The 21,893-nt window shown below is 54.2% G+C and overlaps 2 protein-coding genes across 4 annotated transcripts in view; one reads left to right on the plus strand and one right to left on the minus strand.

Moving 5' to 3' along the window:
* Positions 1-4,589: 4,589 nt before the first annotated feature.
* MAVS (mitochondrial antiviral signaling protein) lies at positions 4,590-9,546 on the minus strand. The gene is made up of 7 exons (XM_010402114.3): positions 9,496-9,546; positions 8,728-8,857; positions 8,437-8,617; positions 7,866-8,083; positions 6,948-7,479; positions 5,742-5,896; positions 4,590-5,270 (listed from the first exon to the last, which is right to left on the minus strand). Exons 2-7 carry the CDS (start codon positions 8,842-8,844, stop codon positions 4,614-4,616), a joined length of 1,860 nt encoding a protein of 619 aa, XP_010400416.2. The 5' UTR covers positions 8,845-8,857; positions 9,496-9,546; the 3' UTR covers positions 4,590-4,613.
* Positions 9,547-11,121: 1,575 nt separating this feature from the next.
* PTPRA (protein tyrosine phosphatase receptor type A) overlaps positions 11,122-21,893 on the plus strand; it is a 114,940-nt gene continuing 104,168 nt past the window's right edge. For all 3 annotated transcript variants that reach the window (XM_039550741.1, XM_039550740.1, XM_039550739.1), the window contains exon 1: positions 11,122-11,365. The gene's annotated coding sequence lies outside the window, so the exon portion shown is untranslated. The remainder of the gene's footprint in view (positions 11,366-21,893) is intronic.

The raw sequence follows: 21,893 nt of genomic DNA on the forward strand, positions 1-21,893 counted from the left end.
CGCGCCTGCGCCGCACGGCCCCGCGGGGCGGGATACCCCGTGAGGCGGCCGCCAATCCGCGCCCCCCGCGGCGCAAGAGCGACAGGAGGATCCGCCAATGGGAGGCGGGTATTGTGCGGCAGTAAGCCGCTGGGCCCGCCTCCTGCTCTCGGCGGCGTAGAGTGACAAGCTCGGCTGCCCAATCGAGAGCGTGCGCCTGGGTGAGGCGGGTCAATATGCGACAGCGCTGGCCTATGGGCTTCCTCTGGAGCGAGATTGACACGCCAGCTGCCCAATGACTGAGAGAGCTGGCCGAGCGGGGCGGGAGAAGGCGCGGTGATTGACAGCTCGGGGTAACTATGGCAACACAGGGGGCCGAAAGGAAGAACCGCAGTAGGCCCGGCTGGGCTGGGCCGCGCGGAGGGGCTGATTTGAATATTATTTGCATATGCAGATAGCGATGCACATGGCATGGGGCGGGTCTGCCACCCATCATGGCGAGCCTGTACCCCACAGCCTGGAAGGGACCTTAAAGACCATCCAGTTCCTTCCCTGCCATGGGCAGGGACACCTTCCACTATCCCACGCTGTACCAAGCCCCGTCCAGCCTGGCCTCGGACACTTCCAGGGATCCAGGGGCAGCCACAGCTTCCCTAGGCACCCTGTGCCAGGGCTTCACCACCCTCACAGAGAAGAATTTCTTCCTAAGATCTTAAAATCCTCAGCTCTTCTTTACATCCCATAATTCTAGTGTGGATGCATTCTGATCTTTCAGTCCTGATCCCATGTTTATCAACAACCACAGCAGGAAACACGCAGGTGGCAGAAAAATTGAGGCATCCATGAAGAGGGGTGTAAGGAACAACCAACAGGATGAAAATTGAAAGGAAAACACAGATTCCCAGACTACAGGATGCCGTAAGAGCTCTCACTGTAAGGCGATGGAGATTTCCGTGTGAAATGTCAATTGTTGTCTGGCACACGAAGAGCACACCAAGCATGGAGCTGCAGCCCAGTGACCCAGGGTGCTCCTCACCTGCCCCGGGGTAATCTCAGCTCACCGCAATCCTCAGGCATTAATTTGATACTGGAGGGATCAGTGACCAACATTCCACAAAGGTGTGATAATTCCCGAGAGAATGTGCTGATTTCTGGACACCAGGGTGAAAACAGGACAAAGGGATCAGTCAAATTTAGTTGGTGTATTTTAATATCCTGTTGGGTGAGTGGAGGAAGTGGATAAATGGGGTTGGCAGTGACAGAAGATAAAGGATGAGCTCTCTGAACACAAATAACCTCCTTCAGAGCAGTGTTGCCTTCATTTGGGTAAAAAAAGGAACTTGCTGAGCTCTGCTGCCCGAAGCTCTGAGTATTTTCAACCCCTGATAAATGTGTTTGACACACCTGGGCTGTAAGAGCTCAGGGAGAGCAGAAAGCAAGGGGAGCTCATGGGGTATCTCAGCTATTGGGACAAAGCAGGGCCCTCAGGAGCATGGAGAGGGCACAGGAAATGGCTGTTCCATCCCAAAAACTTCCTGTTTACCCCCAAAAGGCACACTGCATGTCAGAGCTGTTCAGGGGACAAGAAGACAAACGTGGGGAGCAACCACCTCCAGAGCTGAACCCAGCATGGCTAAGGCAGCCCAGTATGGAAAACGTGCCCCTTTTCTGTGCAGGATGCTGGGATAGAATTCAACATGAGAAACTGGGAGACTCTGGATAATGGATGAAGCAGGATCCTGGCCTTGGTGAGGTACCAAGCTCAGCACACATCTGTGCATTGTGTCCACCTGGTTACATCCAGTCCCGAGGATCTTTCCCTTCCAGCCACAGTTCCCTGTGGCTGTTTCTCCCAAACAGTTTCTCAGGGGACTGACTTTGCAGCTTGGTGCATTTCTCCTCCCAGAACTTGTCCAGTTCCTCTTTGGTGACAACATCCTGTCTTGCTCAGCTCTTGGCTGCCTCAGGAACCACCTTCCCTGTTTTCATCCTGGGCATCCTACCACCAACAGAAAGACCTGCTGTGGTGGGCATCCTCTGGACCACGACCTGTGCTTTTTCCAAAAGGAGGTCTGGAAGCTGCCCCTGAACCCTGTCACCTCCTCCTGGCACCGATGGCCTGTCTCTCTGTGTCACTGCCATCAGAGCCCTTCAGACTGTTTCCTCCAGCCACAGCATCATCAACCTCCTGCTCTTCATCCAACAAATCACAAGAAGTCAAGTGTGAAGCATCAAACCAATTTATTATAGTTAGTAAAAGGCTTTTTGGCCTGTTAGTAAAAGATGTGCAGGGACACAGCTCCCTCCTGCACCATCTCCTGCTAATGAGGCTTTAAAGTGCTACAGAACAACTGTGACAATCCCGGCACTTCACAGCAGCGACCTGAACACGTGTTTTCCCCAGTCTGAGGTGGTGACAAACCAGCTGTTTCACAAGAGAAATCTGACATGAAAAGGCAAAGCATACAAGTTGTTGCTTAAATGTATGGAAAAACATGGGAAGAATTTCACAGGCAAGTAAAGCATCAGAGAAGAGGGCCTTGGTATGGATGCGGCTGGTTTGGGATCTCATGGATCTCCCCTGGATTACAGAAAGCATGGAGAAGGCAAGTGCCTTTTTGTCCCTCTTGTTAGGGAATAACCATTTTATCTTTAACAGGAAGAGCAGCTCCCACATTCCCTCTCCTGGCAGAGAGTGTGTTTAAAGGACTGTCCCTTTCTCCTTCAGCACTGGGCACTGAGCAAGGGATGAACACCTCAAGCTCTTCTGGAAAGCAGCCCTGACACACCAAAATCAACACCTCCCTCTTGCATATACTGGTTGTCCTTAGTTTTATGGAAGCACTTCTTGGACTTTTGGGCAGAAGGAAAGTATTGGGAGGGAGGAGCAGCCATTCAGGGCTGATGGACCTTTCCCACCCCAGGCCAAGCTCCAGGCGTGATGGCTGCACTTTGCAGCCAGGCCCCGGGGGCTGAGCTCCCTCCTGCTCCCTGCCAGCAGGAAGAGCAGATTTTGGAAAGTTGTACTGACAGCAGGAATTCAGGATGAGTAAGTTACTGGACACAGCAGGATGAGGGAAGTGATTCTGCTCCTCTGCCCCACTCAGGTGAGACCCCACCTGCAGTGCTGTGTCAAGATCTGCAGCCCCAACGTAACAAGGACGTGGAGCTTCTGGAGTGAGTCCAGAGGAGGCCACAGAGAAACTCTGAGGGCTGGAGCCCCTCTGCTTTGGAGTCAGGCTGGGAGAGCTGGGGGTGCTCAGCCTGGAGAAGGCTCCAGGGAGACCTTAGAGCCCCTTCCTAAAGGGGCTCTGGAGAGGGACTTTGGACAAGGGCCTGGAATGACAGCACAAAGGGGAATGGCTTCCCACTGTCAGAGAGCAGGGTTAGATGGGATACTGGAAGAAATTCTTCCCTGTGAGGGTGGTGAGACACTGACACAGGTTGCCCAGAGAAGCTGTGGCTGCCCCATTCCTGGAAGTGTCCAAGGCCAGGTTGGATGGGGCTCAGAGCAACCTGGAGCAACATTAACTACTCCAGGTTGTTGCTTCTTCACTGCTTTACTGTATTTTAGAATCACAGAATGGGCCATTAAAGAGCATCTCATCCCACCCCTCTGCCATGGGCAGGGACACCTTCCCCCTAGACCAGTTTGTTCCAAGCCCTTTAAGTCACTGGAAGGTGCTACAAGGTCTCCCCAGAGCATCTCAGACTCTGGTATGGTCTCCCTGCAGTGTGCAGCTGATCCCATTTGTGTCCAGCCTGAGCAGAAAGTTCCTATACCCCTATGCCATAGCAGCAGGTAACAGGAAGGGCAAGAACTCCATCTACCCTTCCAATCAGGCTCAAAAAATCCAGCCTGAAAAATCAAAGACACCCAACAAGCCTTTGTGGGACGAAGTCTGCTTAATGTTGGCATTGCCTGAAACATTCCTCTTAAATCAGAAACCCCTTTTCCTGCCTGGAGGGGGTGAAATGGGGCTGATCCTTGAGAACACTGGTTAGATGCAACTCTTTCCTGACCCTCATGTTTATCCCCAGGGTCAGTGCTGCATGAAGCAATTCCAGGAGGAGCAGCAGAGACCATCAAAGGTCCTTGCAGCAGAGCCAGAGACACCAAGTAAGGCGAACTGAACATGAGACGTCTGGCGGAGGCTGCTGCATGCACCCTTGGGCACATTTTCAAGCCAAGATGAGCAGAGCCAAGAAAATCAGCTCTGCTGTTCCAGGATATCAGCACAACCTGTCCTGGCTGCACTGCACAAAGGGACCTGGAGGTCACCCTTTGGATCACCAGTTTCCCCGAGGCCTCCTGGGACCAAACAAGGAAGACATGGAGAATCACCATGAGGGCTTTCCTTTTTGACTCAATGGATCACTTTGGAGCAGGATCCTCTCCTCCATGTGTGTAAAATGAGAAGGCTACAGCCAAGAAGATGGTTGGGAACTGGGAGGGACCAGACCCAAAGCCAAGAGCATCATGTACCAAGGCCTCTTCCAGCAGAACCTTCCAGAAAAAGATTTAACAACGCCCCTACTGCCCCCCTGCTATTCTTCAGGCTTCAAAGCGTTGGCCAAAATCCTGTTGCCAGAGGAATTCCCCTGGCTGCGTCACGGTCATGGCATTGCATCCACTATTTCCGCAGCCGAGTGTACACCGCGAATGCCACGGCAGAAATGATGCCAACAGCTGGAAGGATGTACAGCAGGGACAGGCCATTGCTGTCCCCGTTTGGGACTCTGGCCTGAGGTGAGCTGGTGGCAGCATCATGGCCACTGCCAGAGTTGAAATTGACAGAGCTTCCAAGGGGACTGACTCCATCACTGCCAGCTCCAAGCTGGGTGCTGGGGTGATGATCCACATGGACCTCATGGGTGCCCAGGGAGGTGCTGTCCCAGCTCAGAGCAGGACAGGAGTCTCTGCTTGCTCCAGATGCCTCCTTTTCCCTCGGGTCTGCACAAACCAAGGAGAGACTGGGGGATGCTCCTCCTGAGCTCTGGCTATCCCTGCTCACCAGGATTGGGTCGCTGCTGAGGCCAAGGCTACTGGAGGTGGTGGAACGGTGGTTGCTGGGCTCCTGAGAGCTTGGGCATCTGCTGGCCACCTCTGGGCTGCCCCGAGGCATGGACATGAGGATGCCTGGCTTGCTGAGCTCCTCATCCCTCTCATCACTGTGAGGCACCCAGACGTTCGTGGCAGAGCTCCCCCGGGAAGCCGATCTCCCAGCCGTGTCTTTGGAGCCTCCTACCACAGCTGTGCCCAGGACAGGGTTTGCCAAGGCCGGGACCACCTTTGGGAGACAAGGAGAGGGGATGGGTGCCAAGGGAAGCACCCACTGGCCTAGTCTTGGGCACACAGGTCCCACACAAACCCACTTCAACACTCAGTCCCCACACCTGCCACTAATAAAGTTGGGTCACAGGTAACAGCGAAGTGAAAGAGCGAGGGAAGAAGGGAGGCAGACAGGAAGGAAGGGGAGCCAGGCAGTGAAGAGAGCAGTGGAAAACAGCACCTGGAAGCCAGGAGACTGACTGGCAAATCAAGGAGGGGAAATAAGGCGTCAAAGCCCAACAGTTTGGCTCCCTTCTCCCATATGCTCCATAACACAGTGTGTGGACAGTAACATGAACACAGTGGGGGAAAAAACATCCCTGAATAAACTCATCACCAGCTCATGTGGCACTGCAAGAGAAATCTCCCAACCAGGGGGAGTTCACAAGGACACGAACGAATGCAAGTGGCAAGAGGAAAAGTCACCTACTTCCTCCTTCGGTGGCACAGAGGGGGTGCTGCTGGCTGTACTCCCAATGGGCAGTTTCTTCTCTTGCGTAAGAGCCTTCAAAGAGGTGTCACAGGATGGGAAAGTGTCTCTGGGCACAGGGGTAGCAACCAGGGTAGCTGTTTCCATTGAAGCACCTGTCAGGGAGAAAACAAAGTACATTGTATTAACCAGGAGGCCTAAAAGGTGAGATCTGCTCTTCCTCAAGGATACCGTGACAGGACAGTCCCCAAGCTGAGGGGGTGGCACAGGGAGCAGGACCCAGTGCCCTGGCTCTGCTGTGGTACCTCAGCTTTCCCTGCAGCTGCAGGTAACTCATGCAGGGTGGGCTGCAGGGCTGGGGAGCACCAAGGGAAACAGAGGCTTTTAAGGCTCCTGGAACTCCATGTCCCCCCAGCCAGGAGGGGCTGACCCCACATGGTGGGGCTGAAAAGGCTGGGAGGGATGGGTGTCTCTCCTCCCGGAGACCCTGGAGTGGAGGGCAGGGCTTTATCCTGATTCTATGAAGCCCATGGGTGAGAGATGCAGGAGATGCTAAAATTCCCCCAGACGCAGGACACAAACATCTCTACAAACTAGGGGAAGGGGAGAAGTTTCACACCCAAAGCTGTTGCACTGACAAAAAAAAGGAATTAAAATGCACTTGGATAAGATGATCGTTGTAGGTTCCTTCCAAATGAAAGAGTCTGGTCTGTTCTACTCCAACCATTCCCCCAGCACTGCCAAGGCCACCACTAACCCATGTCCCCAAGTGCCACATCCAAATAGCTTCTAAGTCTCTCCAGGGATGGTGACCACCGCTGCCCTGGACAGCTGTGCCAGTGCTTGACAACCTCTTCCACAAAAGAAACGTTCCCTAACATCCAATCTAAACCTCCCCTGATACAACTTTACTCTTGTCCTGCTGTTTGTTACCTGGGAGCAGAGCCTGACCCCAGCCTGGCTGCCCTCTCCTGTCAGGCAGCTGTAGAGAGTGAGAAGGTTCCCCCTGAGCCTCCTTTTCTCCAGGCTGAGCCCCCCCGGCTTCCTGAGCTGCTCCTCATCAGACTTATGCTCTAGAGCCTTCCCAGCTCCATTCCCTTTTCTGGACACACTTCAGAATCCCAATTTCTTTCTTGCTGTGAGGGGCTTTCAGCAGCACCTCCTGCTCCCTAGTGGCTACCTGGTTCTGCCAGAACAGAAACCCACCTCCACTCCCTTGATGCCCTTGCAGCTTCTTCTCCGCATCAAACTGCTCCTGGATGAGGAGGGGGCTGCGCACATCCACAAAGCTGCCCATGGGCTCACCATGCCCAGAGCTTGGCACAGGCTGCTTTTTTGGTGCTGAGTTTGGGGGCTGCTGCCCCACACCACGAGTGGCCCCTTCCAGCCGTGGCGGTGACTCTGTGGAGATATCTGAGTTCTCTTCAGGCTCATTCCTGGGCTGCTCGGGGCTGTGAGTGGCACCTGCATCCCTCGATGGAACAGACCTGCCCACGGCCAGGCCCGGTGTGCCGCGGTGCAGGTGGTTGGCATTCCCAAAAAACCCGTTGTCCACACACACTGGCCGGCGGCTCAGCCAGTCCCGGCCCTGCTCTGGGGTCCCCGGTGACACCGGCACAGCCCCGGCGGGGTGCGAGGGATTCCCCTCTCCACTGTGCCCACCGCTCACTCCGCCACGGACTTTGCTCCCAGGTGGAATTGGCTGGGGACTCTCTTGCTCTGGGAGTTTTTTGGGGAGCTGGAAGGAAATGAGCTGTGTTAAATCACTGAGATGAGGAGGTCTGGAACCACGGGGGTGCTCCAAACGCTGAGCAGTGACCCCTGTGAGGCTGGTTATGAAGGGGGTCTGGGGTCTCTCCTTGGCACCCACCCGATAGTCAGGGGCTGTGGATAGAAGCCTGGACTGGCAAAGCAGACCCGCACTTCCCCCATGGAGGGAGACAAGAGAGGGAGCAGCTACAGGGACAAATATAAGATGTAAGTTATCAGATGCAGCACTGATCAGCAGTGAGAGGCTGCTTGGGGTGGCCCTGAACAAGCCTGGCCCTACCACGGGCTTCCCACACCCCATCAAAAGGTCCAAAAGGGACCTTTATGTCCCCATCCAATGCGTGCCCTGCTCACCGATTCCTGCACTGGGAGCCTGGCCTCCAGGTCCGTGCTCCTGGGGGTGGCAGCACTGGGCAGGACAGGTGGATGGTCACCAGCAGGCAGGTCTCGGCGTGGCTGCTCATCCATCGGAGCACCCGGGGCAGGATTTGGCCCCAGGGATGGTGTCTGGGCACTGACAGTGGGAGGGGCATCACTGGGAAGGGAAGAGGTAGCAGCAGAATCTGAGGGACCTGGAGGAGACAAGCAGATCACTGTGGGAAAAACTGAGGAAGCAGAGGATAAGTGTGGGGCTGAGGCAGCTCTGTGTGCGTCCCTGCTCTGTCCCCACATCAGCCAAACCCACAGCACTCCTTCGTTCATCTTTCCATCTTCCCTCAGGTGACAACCCCAGCCCACCACCAACTCAAGCACCTTCAAACATGGACCTGTCATCCTCAAACACGTCACCACAGTGAAGAACATCCCTGGGACCGTCACAGACACCTCCAGCACCCTAGGAAGCCAAGGCAGGGACAGAGACGACTTTGTGTCCCCACCTCCAGCAGCCCCCCGGGGCACACTCAGGGAGGATGAGGCTACATACGAGGTCGAGGTTTCCAGGTGTCATAGACTTCCTGCAGCTCATCGGCCAAGTGCCCTGCGTTGTTGTGGTGCAGTGCCTGGATGAGATCCTGTACCCAGCCCTTCCTGCACCTCAGGTGCTGATAAAACCTAAAGACAGCTGCCTGGTTGCCCCGTGTCTCCTCCCGGGCAAGGAGTTCATCCTAGAAAAAACACACAGGGCATCTAAGAGACGGTCTAGCTTAGAGGTTAGACAACTCTATGTTCCCATTGGGGAAGGAGCCTGGCAGAGCTCAGCAAAAAAGGAAATTACTCTGTCAGAATCGACAAGGCAGGTCAGGGAATCGGCCAGCGACGCCACTCGGATAGCCCCAAACTTCTTGAGGTTTTTCGTAATGTGGATGTACACTTTGTCTTCAGCCAAACCCATCCTGGCTCAGCACCTGCAGAGAGACAGAGACTTAACGTGAGCAGAGGCTGCTGGTGAAGCTCAGGCTGTCTCCAGAAGCTGGAGCTGTTCCATAGGCACCCGCACCCTGGCACAGACACTGCGATGAGACAGGGGAAATCCCAGGCGGAAAACACGCAGAGAAGACGTTCGGGTTAAAGTTCAAAGCTCAGCTTCATTTCCACAAACCTCGCTTCTTTCTACTATCGCCCATCCTGTGTTTATTCCCATTCTGCTTGTTTGGATTCAGCCGGCGGGTTGGGGGCCGGCCTGCCGGCAGGGTCATAACAAGCGCCAGGGCCACAACAGGCGACAGGGCCAACACAAGCACCAGGGGCCACGGCTGGAATCCCGCAAAAGCAATGGAAAAACCAAAGGGGAACACATAGGGCTCCTTCCCACAGGGAATGGCGGCCCGCAGGCCGCGACGTGGCTCTGTGCGCCCTCACGGCGGGGCCCCCCCGCCCTCAGCGCGACCTTCAGCCCCTGGGGGAGCTCCGGGAGGTTCTCCGCTCTCAGATCCCCATGGCAGAGCGGCCGGGGGTCGTGGCCAGGGCTGTGTCGGCCGCGGGGGTCGATGCGGCCCCGGTGCTCCCCCCCCGGTTCCCCTCACAGACCCTCAGGGCCCCTCACCTGCGCCCGCCGCCGCCGCCGCGCGCCCGGGCACTGCTATGACCCCTCCCCCTCATGTCGTGCCCGCCGCTGATTGGCCGTCGCGCACGCCCGTCCCGATGATTGACAGGTAGTGATTGACGGGGGGCGTGTCCGGTTCCGGGCTCCTCAGGGCAAGGGGGACGCGGAGATCCTGGGGCGCGTCCAGCGGGTGTTGGGGGACGGGAGCGTCTCCCCTCCGAGGAGAGACTGCGGGAGCTGGGCTTGTTTAGTCTGGAGAAGAGAAGAATGAGAGGGGATCTCATCAATCCGTATAAATATCTCCAGGATGGTGTCACAGGATGGTGCCAGACTCTTTCCAGTGGTGCCCAGTGACAGGACGAGGACTAATGGCCATAAACTAAACCACAAAAAGTTCCACCTCAACTCTTTGTGTTGAGGGTGAGCACTGGAACAGCTGCCCGGGGAGGTCGTGGATCCTGCCTCTCTGGAGATATTCCAAACGTGTTCCTGTGTCACCTGCTCCAGGTGACACTGCCTTGACAGGGGGCTTGGACTGGATGGTCTCCAGAGGTCCCTTTGAGCCCCAGGATTCTGTGGTTCTGTGATTCTGGGAGCTGCACCTGTTCAGCCTCGGCAAGAGACATCTGAGAAAGAACCTCACTAATCTGTATAAATATCTGAAGAGAGCGTGCCAAGAGGACAGAGACCGGGCTCTGCTCTGTGGTGCCCAGCAATGGAACAAGAGGCAAAAGGCAGAAACTGATGGAAATTCCACCTGGATATGAGGAACATGCTCCTTCATGTGAGCCCTGGCACAGGTTGTCCCAAGAAGCTGTGGCTGCCGCATCCCTGGAAGCGTCCAAGGCCACAGGTGATGGGGCTTGGAGCAATCTGGGATAGTGGAAGGTGTCCCTGCAGGGAGTGGAACGAGATGGTGTTTAATGTCCCTTCCAACCCAAACCATTCTGTGATTTTAATTAATTGAAGCCAGCTTTCCTCACTCTAAATTATAAAAAAGATCATATTTCTGGGTTGTTTCTAACTAAGAAGAGATCTTTGTGATGATCAAAACTTACCACATGAAGAACAAAAGCCACTCGCTCAGTTGCGCCCAGTAATTTTTGTTCATAGAATCACAGAATCATAGAATCATAAAATCATAGAACATTAAAGGTTTGGAAGGGACTTTAAAGATCGTCCCAAGCCACCCTGCCACGGGCAGGGACAACCCCCACTAGACCAGGTTGCTCAAGGCCTTATCCAACCTGGCTTTGAAAATTGCCAGCGTTGGGGCATCCACATCTTCCCTGGGTGACCAGTTCCAGTCGAGCATCCTCACAGTAAAAAGTTTCCTCCTAATATCCAATATAAATTCCCTCTCTTTCCACTTGTACAGTTAACTCCTTGTCCTGCCGCTGCATTTCCTTACTAAGAGTTCCTCTCCGGCTTTCCCGTAGTATCCCACCAAACCTTTTTGTTTATAGTTAATTTCCTACTCCGGAATTTTGGGAAGCGGGACCGGGGCGGGCGGGGGGGGGGGGGGGCGGCAGTGCCGCCTCCGCGCCACCAGGGGGCAGCACCGCCACGTGCAGGGGCCCCTCGTGGCCACGCCCACGGCCACGCCCCGGCCACGCCCCCGGCCCGGAGCCGCGCGATGGCGGCGGCAGCGGGCGGGCGGCGGCGGCGGCGCCGCTGAGCGCCGGGAGAGCCCCGAGGGGCGGCGGGGGCTTCCCGCACCCCTTCCCCTTCCCTCATATCCCCCTCCCCTTTTCCCCCGACCCCCCCCCCCGCGCCCTCCCCCGCTGCGCCGTCCATGGTTACAGGCGGCCGCCGCGGCCTCGCAGCGGAGCCGTTTGGGCGGGAGCCGGCGAGGGAGCAGCGGCCGCAGGTGAGCGCGGGGGGGTTCGCAGGTGACCCCCGGGGATGGGCACGGGGTTGTTACGGTGGCGTGGGGGTGATGGAAGGGGCGGGGGGCGCGACCCACGCGTGTTCGTGGAGTTGGGTCACCCCCGCCCTGTCCACAGTGAACTTGGGGGTTAGTATTTGCGTATTTGTAGGTATATTTGTTGATGGTAATGGTGATTTCTAAAAGTGATCGCGGGCTGGGGATTGCGGATTTGCTCCGTTGGAGCGAGTCCAGAGGAGGCCACCAAGTTGATCGGAGGGATGCAGCACCGCTCCTGTGAGGAAAGGCTGGAAGAACTGGGATTGTTCAGCCTGGAGAAGGACCCGGGGAGACCTAATGGGGGCTTTTCAGTACTTGAAGGGAGGCCACAAGAAAAATGGAGAGAGACTTTTTACTAGGGCCTGGGGTGACAGAAGAAGGGGGAATGGCCTCACACTGAAAGAGAGTACGGTGGGATTAGATATTAGGAAGAAATTGTTCCCTGTGAGGGTGGGGAGGCCCTGGCACAGGTTGCCCAGAGAAGCTGTGGCTGCCCATGCCTGGAAGTGTTTAATGCCAGGTTGGACAGGGCTCTGGGCAAGCTGGGATAGTGGAAGGTGTCCCTGCCCACGGCAGGGGATGCAACAAGATGGGCTTTAAGGTCCTTTCCAATCCAAACCATTCCATGATTCTATGAACCTCCAACTGTGGGTCTGCAGCGACCCACGGCCTCCTCCCACCCTGCACCCACGGGGTTGGACACGGGGGCCCAAGCTGGGAACAGCCCTGTAAGACCCAGAAAAGGGCTGCAGGGCAGGGCCACCATGGCCACGATCTCCTGCCAGCACCCACCACCTCCCTGCTGCAGGATCGCCGGGCTCCCTGGACACCTCCTCTCAGGGCACTGCGGCTTCTGGTCAGTGAGGAACCCTCCTGACCCACGGCCTGACCACGCCCCCCTTGGCAGATCCAGGCCGTGCCGGTGACCAAAGGCTTCTTTTGGGACGGATACTCCAGCCTGGGGACTTGTGGCCTGGAGCCTGGCTGCTCCCTGTGCCATCCCTCCGGGAGATGCTCCAGGCTGGAGCATTGAAAGGTACATCCTCTTTGCTGTGGGGTCCGAGGGCTCTGTCCCCTTCTCACTGGCTCTTTCCGCTCCTCGAAGGGTGTGTCCCCTCCTCGCCACTGCCTCCGCGCATCCCAAACGGGAATCCCAAATGGGAATGTCCGTGCTGCCCCTCTCCGGGCTCTCCCACGCTCGGGTAGCTGCATCCTCCCTTCTCGGCCAGCACTTGCTTGTTTCTGATCTTGGATGTCATCGAGGGTGGAAAATGTGACAGGAAGGAAGGGAGGCTTTTTTTCCCTCCTGCTAAATATGGACTGACATTAAAAATCCAAATACTGTCGTGAAAGGAATCCCAACCTCTGTTTGTCGAGGGAGAGAAGAATGATGTTTTCTGGCTTTTCGGCTGTGAGGTTCCAGCTGGGAAGTTTCGCAAGGAGTGGTGGAGTCCTTGCCGGGAGCCTCAGGAATTTACTGAGCTTGTTCACAGGACACTCTCCACAGCGTCTTAAGCTAAAAAAAAATTAGTCATCCCTTCTCTGCCTGCCCGTGGCTGGGGGAAGCTTGCTGCGAGCATGCAGGACGCTTGGAAATATTTAAGGATTTTTTCCTCCTGTACAAGGAGTTCTAGAAAACGGCAGGAAATAAAACTGCGGCCCCAACAGGAGTTTTTCATCTTTATTTTAATTCCTGTTGCTGCAGCAGCCAGTGGCAGGGAGGGGAAGGATGTGCTCGGGGGAGCTGCAGCCGGGTTTGGGGGGAGGATTTGTCTCTCCCTGTCAAGCATCAGATGCAAACTCATGCTGTTATTCCCAGAGATATTGGGAAACAGGTTCTGTGTGGAGCTCTGGAATGAGGAATGGGATCACAGGGTTGGTCAAGGCACAGCCAGCTCCCTGATGGCTTCTGCTGTGGCCAGGGTGAAGAGCCAGGATGCATTTTGGGGAGCAGGGACCACGGCTTCCCTAGGACCTGGGGGTGCTGGGAGAGAGAGCCTTGGTGTCTGTGCTGGGCAGAAAGTGGGCACTGCTGCCTTCCCATTCCATGTGTTTCTTTCCACCCCTGTTGGAGAGCTTTCTGGGGGAGCGCCTGTGGAAAGCTCCAGGGTTTTTGCCTGATCTTTATTAAAACGGTTGGTTAAAGCAGCTGGTTGGTTACACTTGGCTGAAGGTGGTGGAGTCATCGTCCCTGGAGGTGTCCAAGGAGCAGCTGAACATGGCACTCAGTGCTCTGCTCTGGTAACAAGGTGGGGATTGGTCACAGGTTGGACTTGTGAGGTGATGATCTTCGAGGTCTTTTCCAACCTAAATGACTCTGGGATTCTGTGAAAACAGTGGGGGATCCTGGGAGGTGCTGGAATAGGTACTTCCTGTTTCCAGGGTACTGGTGCTCGTGCTGCTGTGTTGTTCCCAGACTAAGGAGACACAGCCCTGCCTTCCTGAAACATCCCTCATAAATATCTGAATCTCTGTGCTGCTCCGTGATACTGGTCCATGTCCAACATCAACATCCTTGTGGATGAGCAGCTTGAATTCCCTCTCTCCCTGTCTCCTCCTGCTACCAGCCTACATCTGTTCTGCTCCAACCCTCTGTGTCTCCAGTGGGGTGGTGGATCCCAATCCAGCAGGGAGGGTGCAGGTTTTGTGACCTCTGCTGTGCCACTGTCAGGGTCTGTGTGGTGCCCCAAAACACTGGGGAGCGTGGGGTGGGATATTTTGCATGGAACTTGGCGCCTGTAGTGCTTCCATAGGGTCAGGAGTGGCACCAGCTGCTGCCTGGTCCTCCGCTCCTGGTGTGACATGGGCAGGAGGTCAATCATCCCTGGCAGCCGCTCTCTGGGCTCATTCACAAATCGCATTTTCCTCTGGAAATAAAACAAATCCCCGGGCTTTCCTCTCACAGTGGAAGTCATTTGAACACGACCAGGTCCGCCAGCATCCCCAAAGCCTGCGGACAGGAAGAGACACTTGAGTGGAGAGGTAGGAAATGTCTGCATTTAGAGCAGTGGCTGATTCATCTCCTGCTCTTAACTCTTTCCCCCCTGATTTTAGTGGGATCAGCTGGTTTGCTTCAAGGCTCGGAGCCCAAGGAGGCTCTGGCTGGATCACAGAATACTGCTGGGTTTTGTACATCGTGTTTACGTGGTTTGGGGTGGAGAGGGAACAGGGTGTGCGGTTATCCGAATCGGATAACCAGAACGTCGGCAGTCACCTTAGGGAGGATTAATATTTAATAAATAGGGTATGAACCATTGTGCTTAATCACTATCTGATGGGCTTAGGAAGAGATTTGCCGATAAGCAAGTGATTCCTGAGCCGTCCAGACTGATTTCTTGCATCTTCCTCTGGAGCAGCTGGTCCTGGATATCGCTAGAGGCTGGTGCGATCCTGTTCTTCCTGATGTCTCCAGTTTTTGTAAGTGAGTAGAGTGGCTTTCATCACGAGTGTTCGCTTCTCATTAAACTCACAAATACTCTGGAAACCCTTTTTCTCTGATGCAGCTCACGTGGCTGGACTGTCAGCTGTGGTACCTGTCAGCACTTGAAACTTCTGTGTGTGGCCAAAGCTCGTGGGAAATATGTTGTGGGATCCATGGATAATGGCACTGTCACATGCATCTGCCCAGGCACTAGTCCAGAGGCAGCTCATTGATTCTTTTGTCTGTCTAACCTCTTTAGGAGGCCTTTCATGCCATCTCCAGGCTCCCACCATGGTCCTGGAACTCCCCATGAGAGTGGTGCTGCTTTCCACAGCTGCTTCATGTTGCCCCACCTGGGTTTTTTCTGCAGCATGAGGTGTTTTGTAGTACAGCAAGGTAGGGGCTGCCCCTCTGGGAAGGGGATTGCTGTGTCTGTGCAGGGAGGAGGTGATGGTGGGGAGTGCTGTGTCCAAGGCTGGAGTCCTCAGCACAACAAGGACTTAGAGCAACTCCAGAAGAAGCCATAAAGATGCTTCCAGGGCTGGAGCTCCTCAGCTCTGGAGCCAGGCTGGGACATGTTCACCTGGAGAAGAGAAGGCTCCAGGGAGGACTTGGAGCCCCTTCCAGTGCCGGAAGGGGCTCCAGTGGAGCTGGAGAGGGACTTGGGATAAGGGATGGAGTGACAGGACAAGGGAAAGAGCTTCCACTGCCAGAGGGTGGGTTAGATAGGATATTAGAAAGAAGTTCTTGGCTGTGAGGGTGAGGAGGCTCTGGCACAGGGTGCCCAGAGGAGCTGTGGCTGCCCCTGGATCCCCGGAAGTGTCCAAGACCAGGTTGGACAGGGCTTGGAGCAACCTGGGCTAGTGGAATGGGGTTGGAACTGGCTGCTCTTTCAGGTCCCTTCCAACCCAAACCATGCTGTGATTCCACGATTCCATGATTCTATGCACTCAAACAATGCATCTCCACAGTCACATGTCCTGCAGGTTTGAGGGTTGTGTCTCCATGGAAGGAAACCCTCCTTTAGGCTGCAGGAGGGTGTGTGCCTGCACCTGCCTTCCTCCCAGCCATGGCTATCAAACCTGCCGAGCTGTGGATGCTCGTGTGGTACCTCTGTGTTTATGGCAGCTGCAGTTTTGATGGTGGCAGTCAAAACACCTGAGTGTGGGTTGAGTTTCAGCATATTGGTCATGCAGAAAATCCTAGTGTCTACTGTAGCAGGCATGGAGGTTGGAAATCTGTTTAAAATTGGGACTACTTTTTTTCCAAAACACCTGTGGAAGAATTAGAGAATCAGGGAATGGTTTGAGTTGGAAGGGACCTTAAAGCTCATCTCCTTCCAAGCCCCTGCCATGGGCAGGGACACCTCCCACTAGGCCAGGTTGCTCCAAGCCCTGTCCAACCTGGCCTTGAGAACGCTCCTTTTGTTCTCTGTGCAAACAGATCACTTGCTTAGGCAGCAGCGACTCCTTATTCCAGAATAATTTGTTGTCCTAATTCCTTCCTGTTGAAGCAACTCCATTTTGCATGGAATAATTAGCACTAATTTGGGTCTGGGATGGAAAACAAGCGTTCTCTGACTTCAGAGGAGCAGAAAAGAGAGTAACCTCTGCCTTTCCCACGTGAGTCAGGTCATGCCATGCCATCCCTCCTCTGAAGCCAAATTAAAACCTGTCAGTGAGACCAAACATTCCAGGTTGGTAGGAGGGAGCAGGAGGTGGAGGTGTCACCGATTTTAAGCCCTCTGCTGTTGTGTGGAGCTGAGGACAAGTGTGGTGAGGGGGAATGGAGCAGCACCTCCTTCCTTCTTGGCTGACGCTGAGGAACAAATAAACAGAAATGTTCTCACCGCGCTGATGTGAAAAGCTGTTTCTGAGCCAGCCTGGCCTGTTGGTGGATTCCTGGTGCCCCAGCCAGGTACTTGAGACCTTTTTATTGCCATAACGAGGAGTTCCTCATCCTGCCCCGCAGTCTGACTCGATCCATGGCTATTTTCTGGTCCTTCCAGGAAGACATGCCTGCACTGCCTTCCTTCATGAAGGGAAGGGAAACCAGCCAAACCCCTTTCCTCCCCCAGAGCCCTGAGTGTCTGAAGAAGGGGAGGTGCAGGGCATCCTTCCTGGTTTCCCCAGCATTTACCTGGGAAGCATGAGATGAATTCCAGTGCAAAGCTGTTGCAGGCAGGATCTCCCCTGCCTGTCTCCCAGCTGCCTTTCTTGATTCTGGTAGGCTCAATGTTTGCTAACGGGGTTGTGCGCACCGAGGCCATGAACCATCTGTTCAGGATGAGTCCTGCAGGCAGTGGAAATGGGAGATGCCCAGCCTGGAAATCCCAGCTGGCAGAAAATGGGCTTCCATTGTCATGATACCTGAACACCAGCCACCTTGGCTGATGGATGCTGCTTAGATAGAGAGTTTTAAGATCTGGATTCATAACTTGGGGGTCCAAGACACTTCTTGACACTCCAAACTCCATCAATAAAGGTGTGTTACAGGCTCATTGTGGAGGTGCTGCAGCAGCATACCTGTCTGAAAAACAGCCTGTTGGAGCTTGTAGGTTTTGTGTATTCAAGTTAAGTAATAGGTGACAGGAAGCCTGGATCCAGGTATGAGCAGTGAATCAATCACCACTGGATTGCTCTGGGGTTGAACCAGCACCCCTTAGGATGACTGTCCTCCCATATCACGCCTGGTGTTTCGAAATAATCTCTGATTGTTCTGATGAGCTGAACCCCAGAGGTTTAGCTGGCTTTGGGCTCCACCCCATCAGTGGTGACCTTGCTCCAGGGCTGGGGAGAGCAGCAATTCCCAGTGTGACTGCTGAAGGCAGGATGTCTCCCTGGGTCTTTACTCACATGCTCTTCCCCAGGGGGTTGGGGATCATCTGCCTGAAAGAGAACTTGCAGAGGGTCTCCCCAAAACTGACACCCAACCATCCTCACTTGTCCTCTGGGCACTCAGCATGTCATCTGGGAACACTGATAATGGAATCACGGGATGGTTTGGTCAGAAGGGACCTGGAAGATCATCTCATTGCTACCACCTACCATGGGCAGGGACACCTTCCACTCTCCCAGGTTGCTCCAAGCCCCGTCCAGCCTGGCCTTGGACACCTCCAGGGGCAGCCACAGCTTCTCTGGGCAACCTGTGCCAGGGCCTCGCCACCCTCGCAGGGAAGAATTTCTTCCTAACATCTAACCTAAACCTACTCTCTTTCAGTGTGAAGCCGTTCCCCGCTTCTCCTGTTGCTCCAGTCTCTCTTTTTCTTTCCTGTAGGCTCCCTTCAGGTCCTGGAAGGCCCCAATTAGGTCATCCCAAAGCCTTTTCTTCTCTAGGCTGAGCAATCCCAATTCTCTCTCTTTCCTCATAGCAGAGCTGCTCCATCCCTCTGATGATCTTGGTGGCCTCCTCTGGACTCACTCCATAGTGGTGAACTCACCAACTAAGCAGCAGATCCTCCTGGAATCCCTGGGATTGTGTGGGCTCCCCCCCTTGCTTCCCACCTGTGTTTTTAGAAGTAGTGTGTCAGTTCCTCCTCTGGGGATTTCAGACACTTCAGTCACAACCTCAGGGCCGACAGTACTAATTTGTGTTGGTAAATGATACCGTGGGATATGTCGGAGAGGGTTCTGCAGCCAGGAAATCTGTTCCTGGCCCCAGTGTGATTGCAACCAGCTCGGAGTCCTGCTTGCTCCCGGTCAGGCATCTCTTACTCCATCCCCAGAAAAACTCTGCTACATCCAGTGCAGACCCAGCCCTGGACCAGAAACAGAGGAGAAACAGGGCTGGAGGAAGAAGGGAAAGAAGTGACCCACAGAGGCAGGGAATTAGGTGAAGGAAAAGCCAGGAAGGAACTCAGGTCTGGCTGCTGGTGGCAAGGGTGACCCGAGACACTCAGCCAAACCAGGAGCAAAAGGGACAGATGTCCCAATCCCGATGCTGTTAAAACTTTCTGGAAGGCTGGAACCTTCAAATGAGTAAATCCCACTGAGTAAGAGGAGAAATATGAAGAACAGGATTTGCTTTTGTGTGTGTGTGTGGTTTTTTTTTTTAAAAAAAAGGCATTTTAGTGGTTTATAAAGATTCCAGCAGCGCTCTGGGAAAGTGTAGCCTCCCGTTCCAGGCACCGTGTTCAGCACAGGAATATCCTGGCTCTCGACCTGCAGGTCTCGAGGTACCATAAATTTTTCTGGTGATAGTGTGTGGCAGGCCAGCATGCAAAACTTTTCCTGCTGCTTTACAGTTTGAATCATGTTTTTATCACGGCAGCAGATAATCATCTCACTCGTGTTCCAGAAGCGAAACTCTTGTGGATGTGTTTGAGAAGCCTGAAAATAAATATATTCACATGTGTTTGCCAGTGTTGCTGAACACATGGTGTGTCTCAGAGCCTCTGGATTTCACTCTCTTGCAAACTGGCCACTCTTGAAAGCTCAGAAGTACAACTTTAGTCCTGTGCTGCAGTTTCATACCCCTTCCGCAGCAGACACTAATGCCATCCCCTAAATGATGAATTAGAGATGAACAGAGATGAGTTAGGAATGAATAATAAATTGGAAAGCATGGATAATTCTCAAGATTTTCTCTTGAGGAGACTTTAAACCTGTTTGGCTACAGGAAAGTAGATGTTTTTAATCCCAGTTGCCGTGTAGAATTTGTATCCTCGTTCCGGTGGCAGGGTGGGAATGCTGGGTGGGATCTTTGGGTGACTTGGTGGCAGCAGCTTGTCTTTAGATACTGAGACTGGGATGAGAGAGGTTCAATTATTTTCTAATCTTATCTGGCAGTGTGCTTGACAACCCTTTCCATGAAGAATTTTCCTTTATATCCAATCTAAACCTCCCCTGGTGCAACTTAAGGCCGTTTCCTTCTGTCCTGCCTCTTGTTCCCTGGGAGCAGAGCCCGACCCCCACCTGGCTCCAACCTTCTGTCAGGGAGCTGTATTCAGCCAACTCATTTATCATCTTTCTATACCAGTCTTGGCTTTCAGTGGTTGTGTGGGAGTTATTTTTTGACTCCAGCAGGTACCTGGAGGTGAAATCTGTGGCCCAGCCATTTGTGTTGCAGCAGTGCCTGAACTGGGGCTGTGCTTCAGCTCTGGCTGTGCAGGTCTGGCCTCCCAGAATCCAACATCCAAATGAATAAAACCAGGAATAATAAAATAGAAAAAAGGCTAGCTGAGAGAGAAAAGCAGCTTTGGAAGGGCTGAGGTGAATCTCTGCTCTCCTGAGAGGTAAATACAAGTCACAGTCATCTTTTCTCATCTCTCTCATCCCCTCCTCAGCTGAGGCTTCAGAAAGGATGACAAACCTGGTGGCTGTTTGAGTATTTTCCACCTCGGGTCCATCAGCTTTTAGGGTGGTTTGGAGGGTCCCCAAATACCTCCATCCCTCTTGGTGGCTGTTGTGAGGGTCCCTGCTGGAGTTCATGTCCCTCAGCCAGGGCTGCAAGGGAGCTCTTGGCAATACAGGTGCAAAACCAGTGCTGCAGGTGCGTGTTCACAAGGGTGACACATCTCCTGATCCACCCAGGAGAGGCTGTGGAGGCACCCAAGTATCTGATACTGCTTCCCATGTCCAGGTTTTATCCATGGCATAGTGTAGGATTTACTCTTCACATTTCTTAAAATGTTCTAGAGGAAGTTCCATGCCTGTGCAGAGGTATTTGCCTTTTTTTCCAGGATATTCTGTGGGGGTTGTTCGAGTTTATGTAACTTCCCATATGTTGCCCTCTTCTTGTAGAAACTTGAAGATAAATTGTGAAATGCAGGCAGCTGCTTTAAAAGGATACATCCTCAGCTGGAGCTCGGCCTGTTTGTGGCCAGAAAAGGGGAACCTGGGAGCCCTCTGTCCCTGTTTCCTCTCTGGCACAGCTGAGTGAGCAGCGTGGGATGGAGCATCTGATGCTGCCCCGTTGCCCAGCACGGGGATGCTGCTGCAGGAGGAGGCCCTGGTGAGCTGGCAGCAGGCTCCAGAGCAGGCACGTGCTGTGAGGGTGGTGGTTTCTCCATGGAGAGGCTGCAGCCCTGGCATCATTCCCTGCAAGCTCTTTTCTCCTTTCCAAGGCTGCTGCATTCCCTGCAGTGCCCCTCTGCCCAGCAGAGAGGGTGGTTTAAGTGGCACTTTAAGTCAGTGTTTATTGAACCACTTTGCTGGACCAGGTCTTCCCTGGTGCTGCTTGGTCTTCATTCCCATCTATGTCGTAGAATCATGGAATCATTTGGGTTGGAAAAGTCCTCTAAGACCATCCAGTCCAACCATTCCCCCAGCACTGCCCAGGCCACCACTGACCCATGTCCCCAAGTGCCACATCCACATGGCTTTTAAATCCCTCCAGGGATGGGGACTCCAACACTGCCCTGGGCAGCCTGTTCTAATGCCTGAGCACCCTTTCAACAAAGAAATTTTCCCAAATATCCCACTCTAAACCTCCCCTGGCCCAGCCTGAGGCCGTTCCCTCTCCTCCTGTCCCTGTTCCCTGGGAGCAGAGCCCGACCCCCCCCAGCTGCCCCCTCCTGTCAAGGAGTTGTGCAGAGCCACAAGGTCCTCCCTGAGCCTCCTTTTCTCCAGGCTGAGCCCCTTTCCCAGCTCCCTCAGCAGCTCCTGGGGCTCCAGACCCTTCCCCAGCTCCACTGCCCATATCAGGGTCTGAGGGTGCTCAGTGTCTTGCAGATCCACATTTGTTGGCTCCTGTGGGACACAAGCCCAGCAGCTGGTAGGAGATTCATGGCTCTTGTTCACTGCAAGCTTGAACAAAGCCCTTCACCCATCACCCAGGTCAGTTCTGCTTATCATTTTTGAGAATGGTTCAGTCCCGTGTTCAGAAGGAATTGGAAGCAGGGTAGTGGCAGAGCTTGGAGCCTGCCTCAATCTGGGGTGTTCTGGTTTGGCCAAATTTAGAAATAGTCACCTTAAGACATGGGGAATTACACAGTGTGTAATTAGGGTTTCCAAAACCATCCCTTTCCATTCCCTCTCCAACCCCCCTGGAGCAAAGCCAGGAAGCCCAGCCACTGAACAAACCCCTCTTTGGAACTTCAAGGAATTTGTC

The sequence above is a fragment of the Corvus cornix genome, chromosome 4 (genome assembly GCF_000738735.6).
Source record: "Corvus cornix cornix isolate S_Up_H32 chromosome 4, ASM73873v5, whole genome shotgun sequence".
In the NCBI taxonomy this organism is placed as follows: Eukaryota; Metazoa; Chordata; class Aves; order Passeriformes; family Corvidae; genus Corvus; species Corvus cornix.

Bases quoted from the DNA above. Each gene is read 5' to 3' on its own strand.
- MAVS (XM_010402114.3), bottom strand. From the start codon at position 8,844: ATGGGTTTGGCTGAAGACAAAGTGTACATCCACATTACGAAAAACCTC. The intron at 7,480-7,865 runs GTGAGCAGGGCA...ATTTCCTTCCAG, and splicing joins GGCTCCCAGTGCAGGAATCG to CTCCCCAAAAAACTCCCAGA. The intron at 5,271-5,741 runs GTAGGTGACTTT...TGTCTCCCAAAG, and splicing joins CTGTGCCACCGAAGGAGGAA to GTGGTCCCGGCCTTGGCAAA.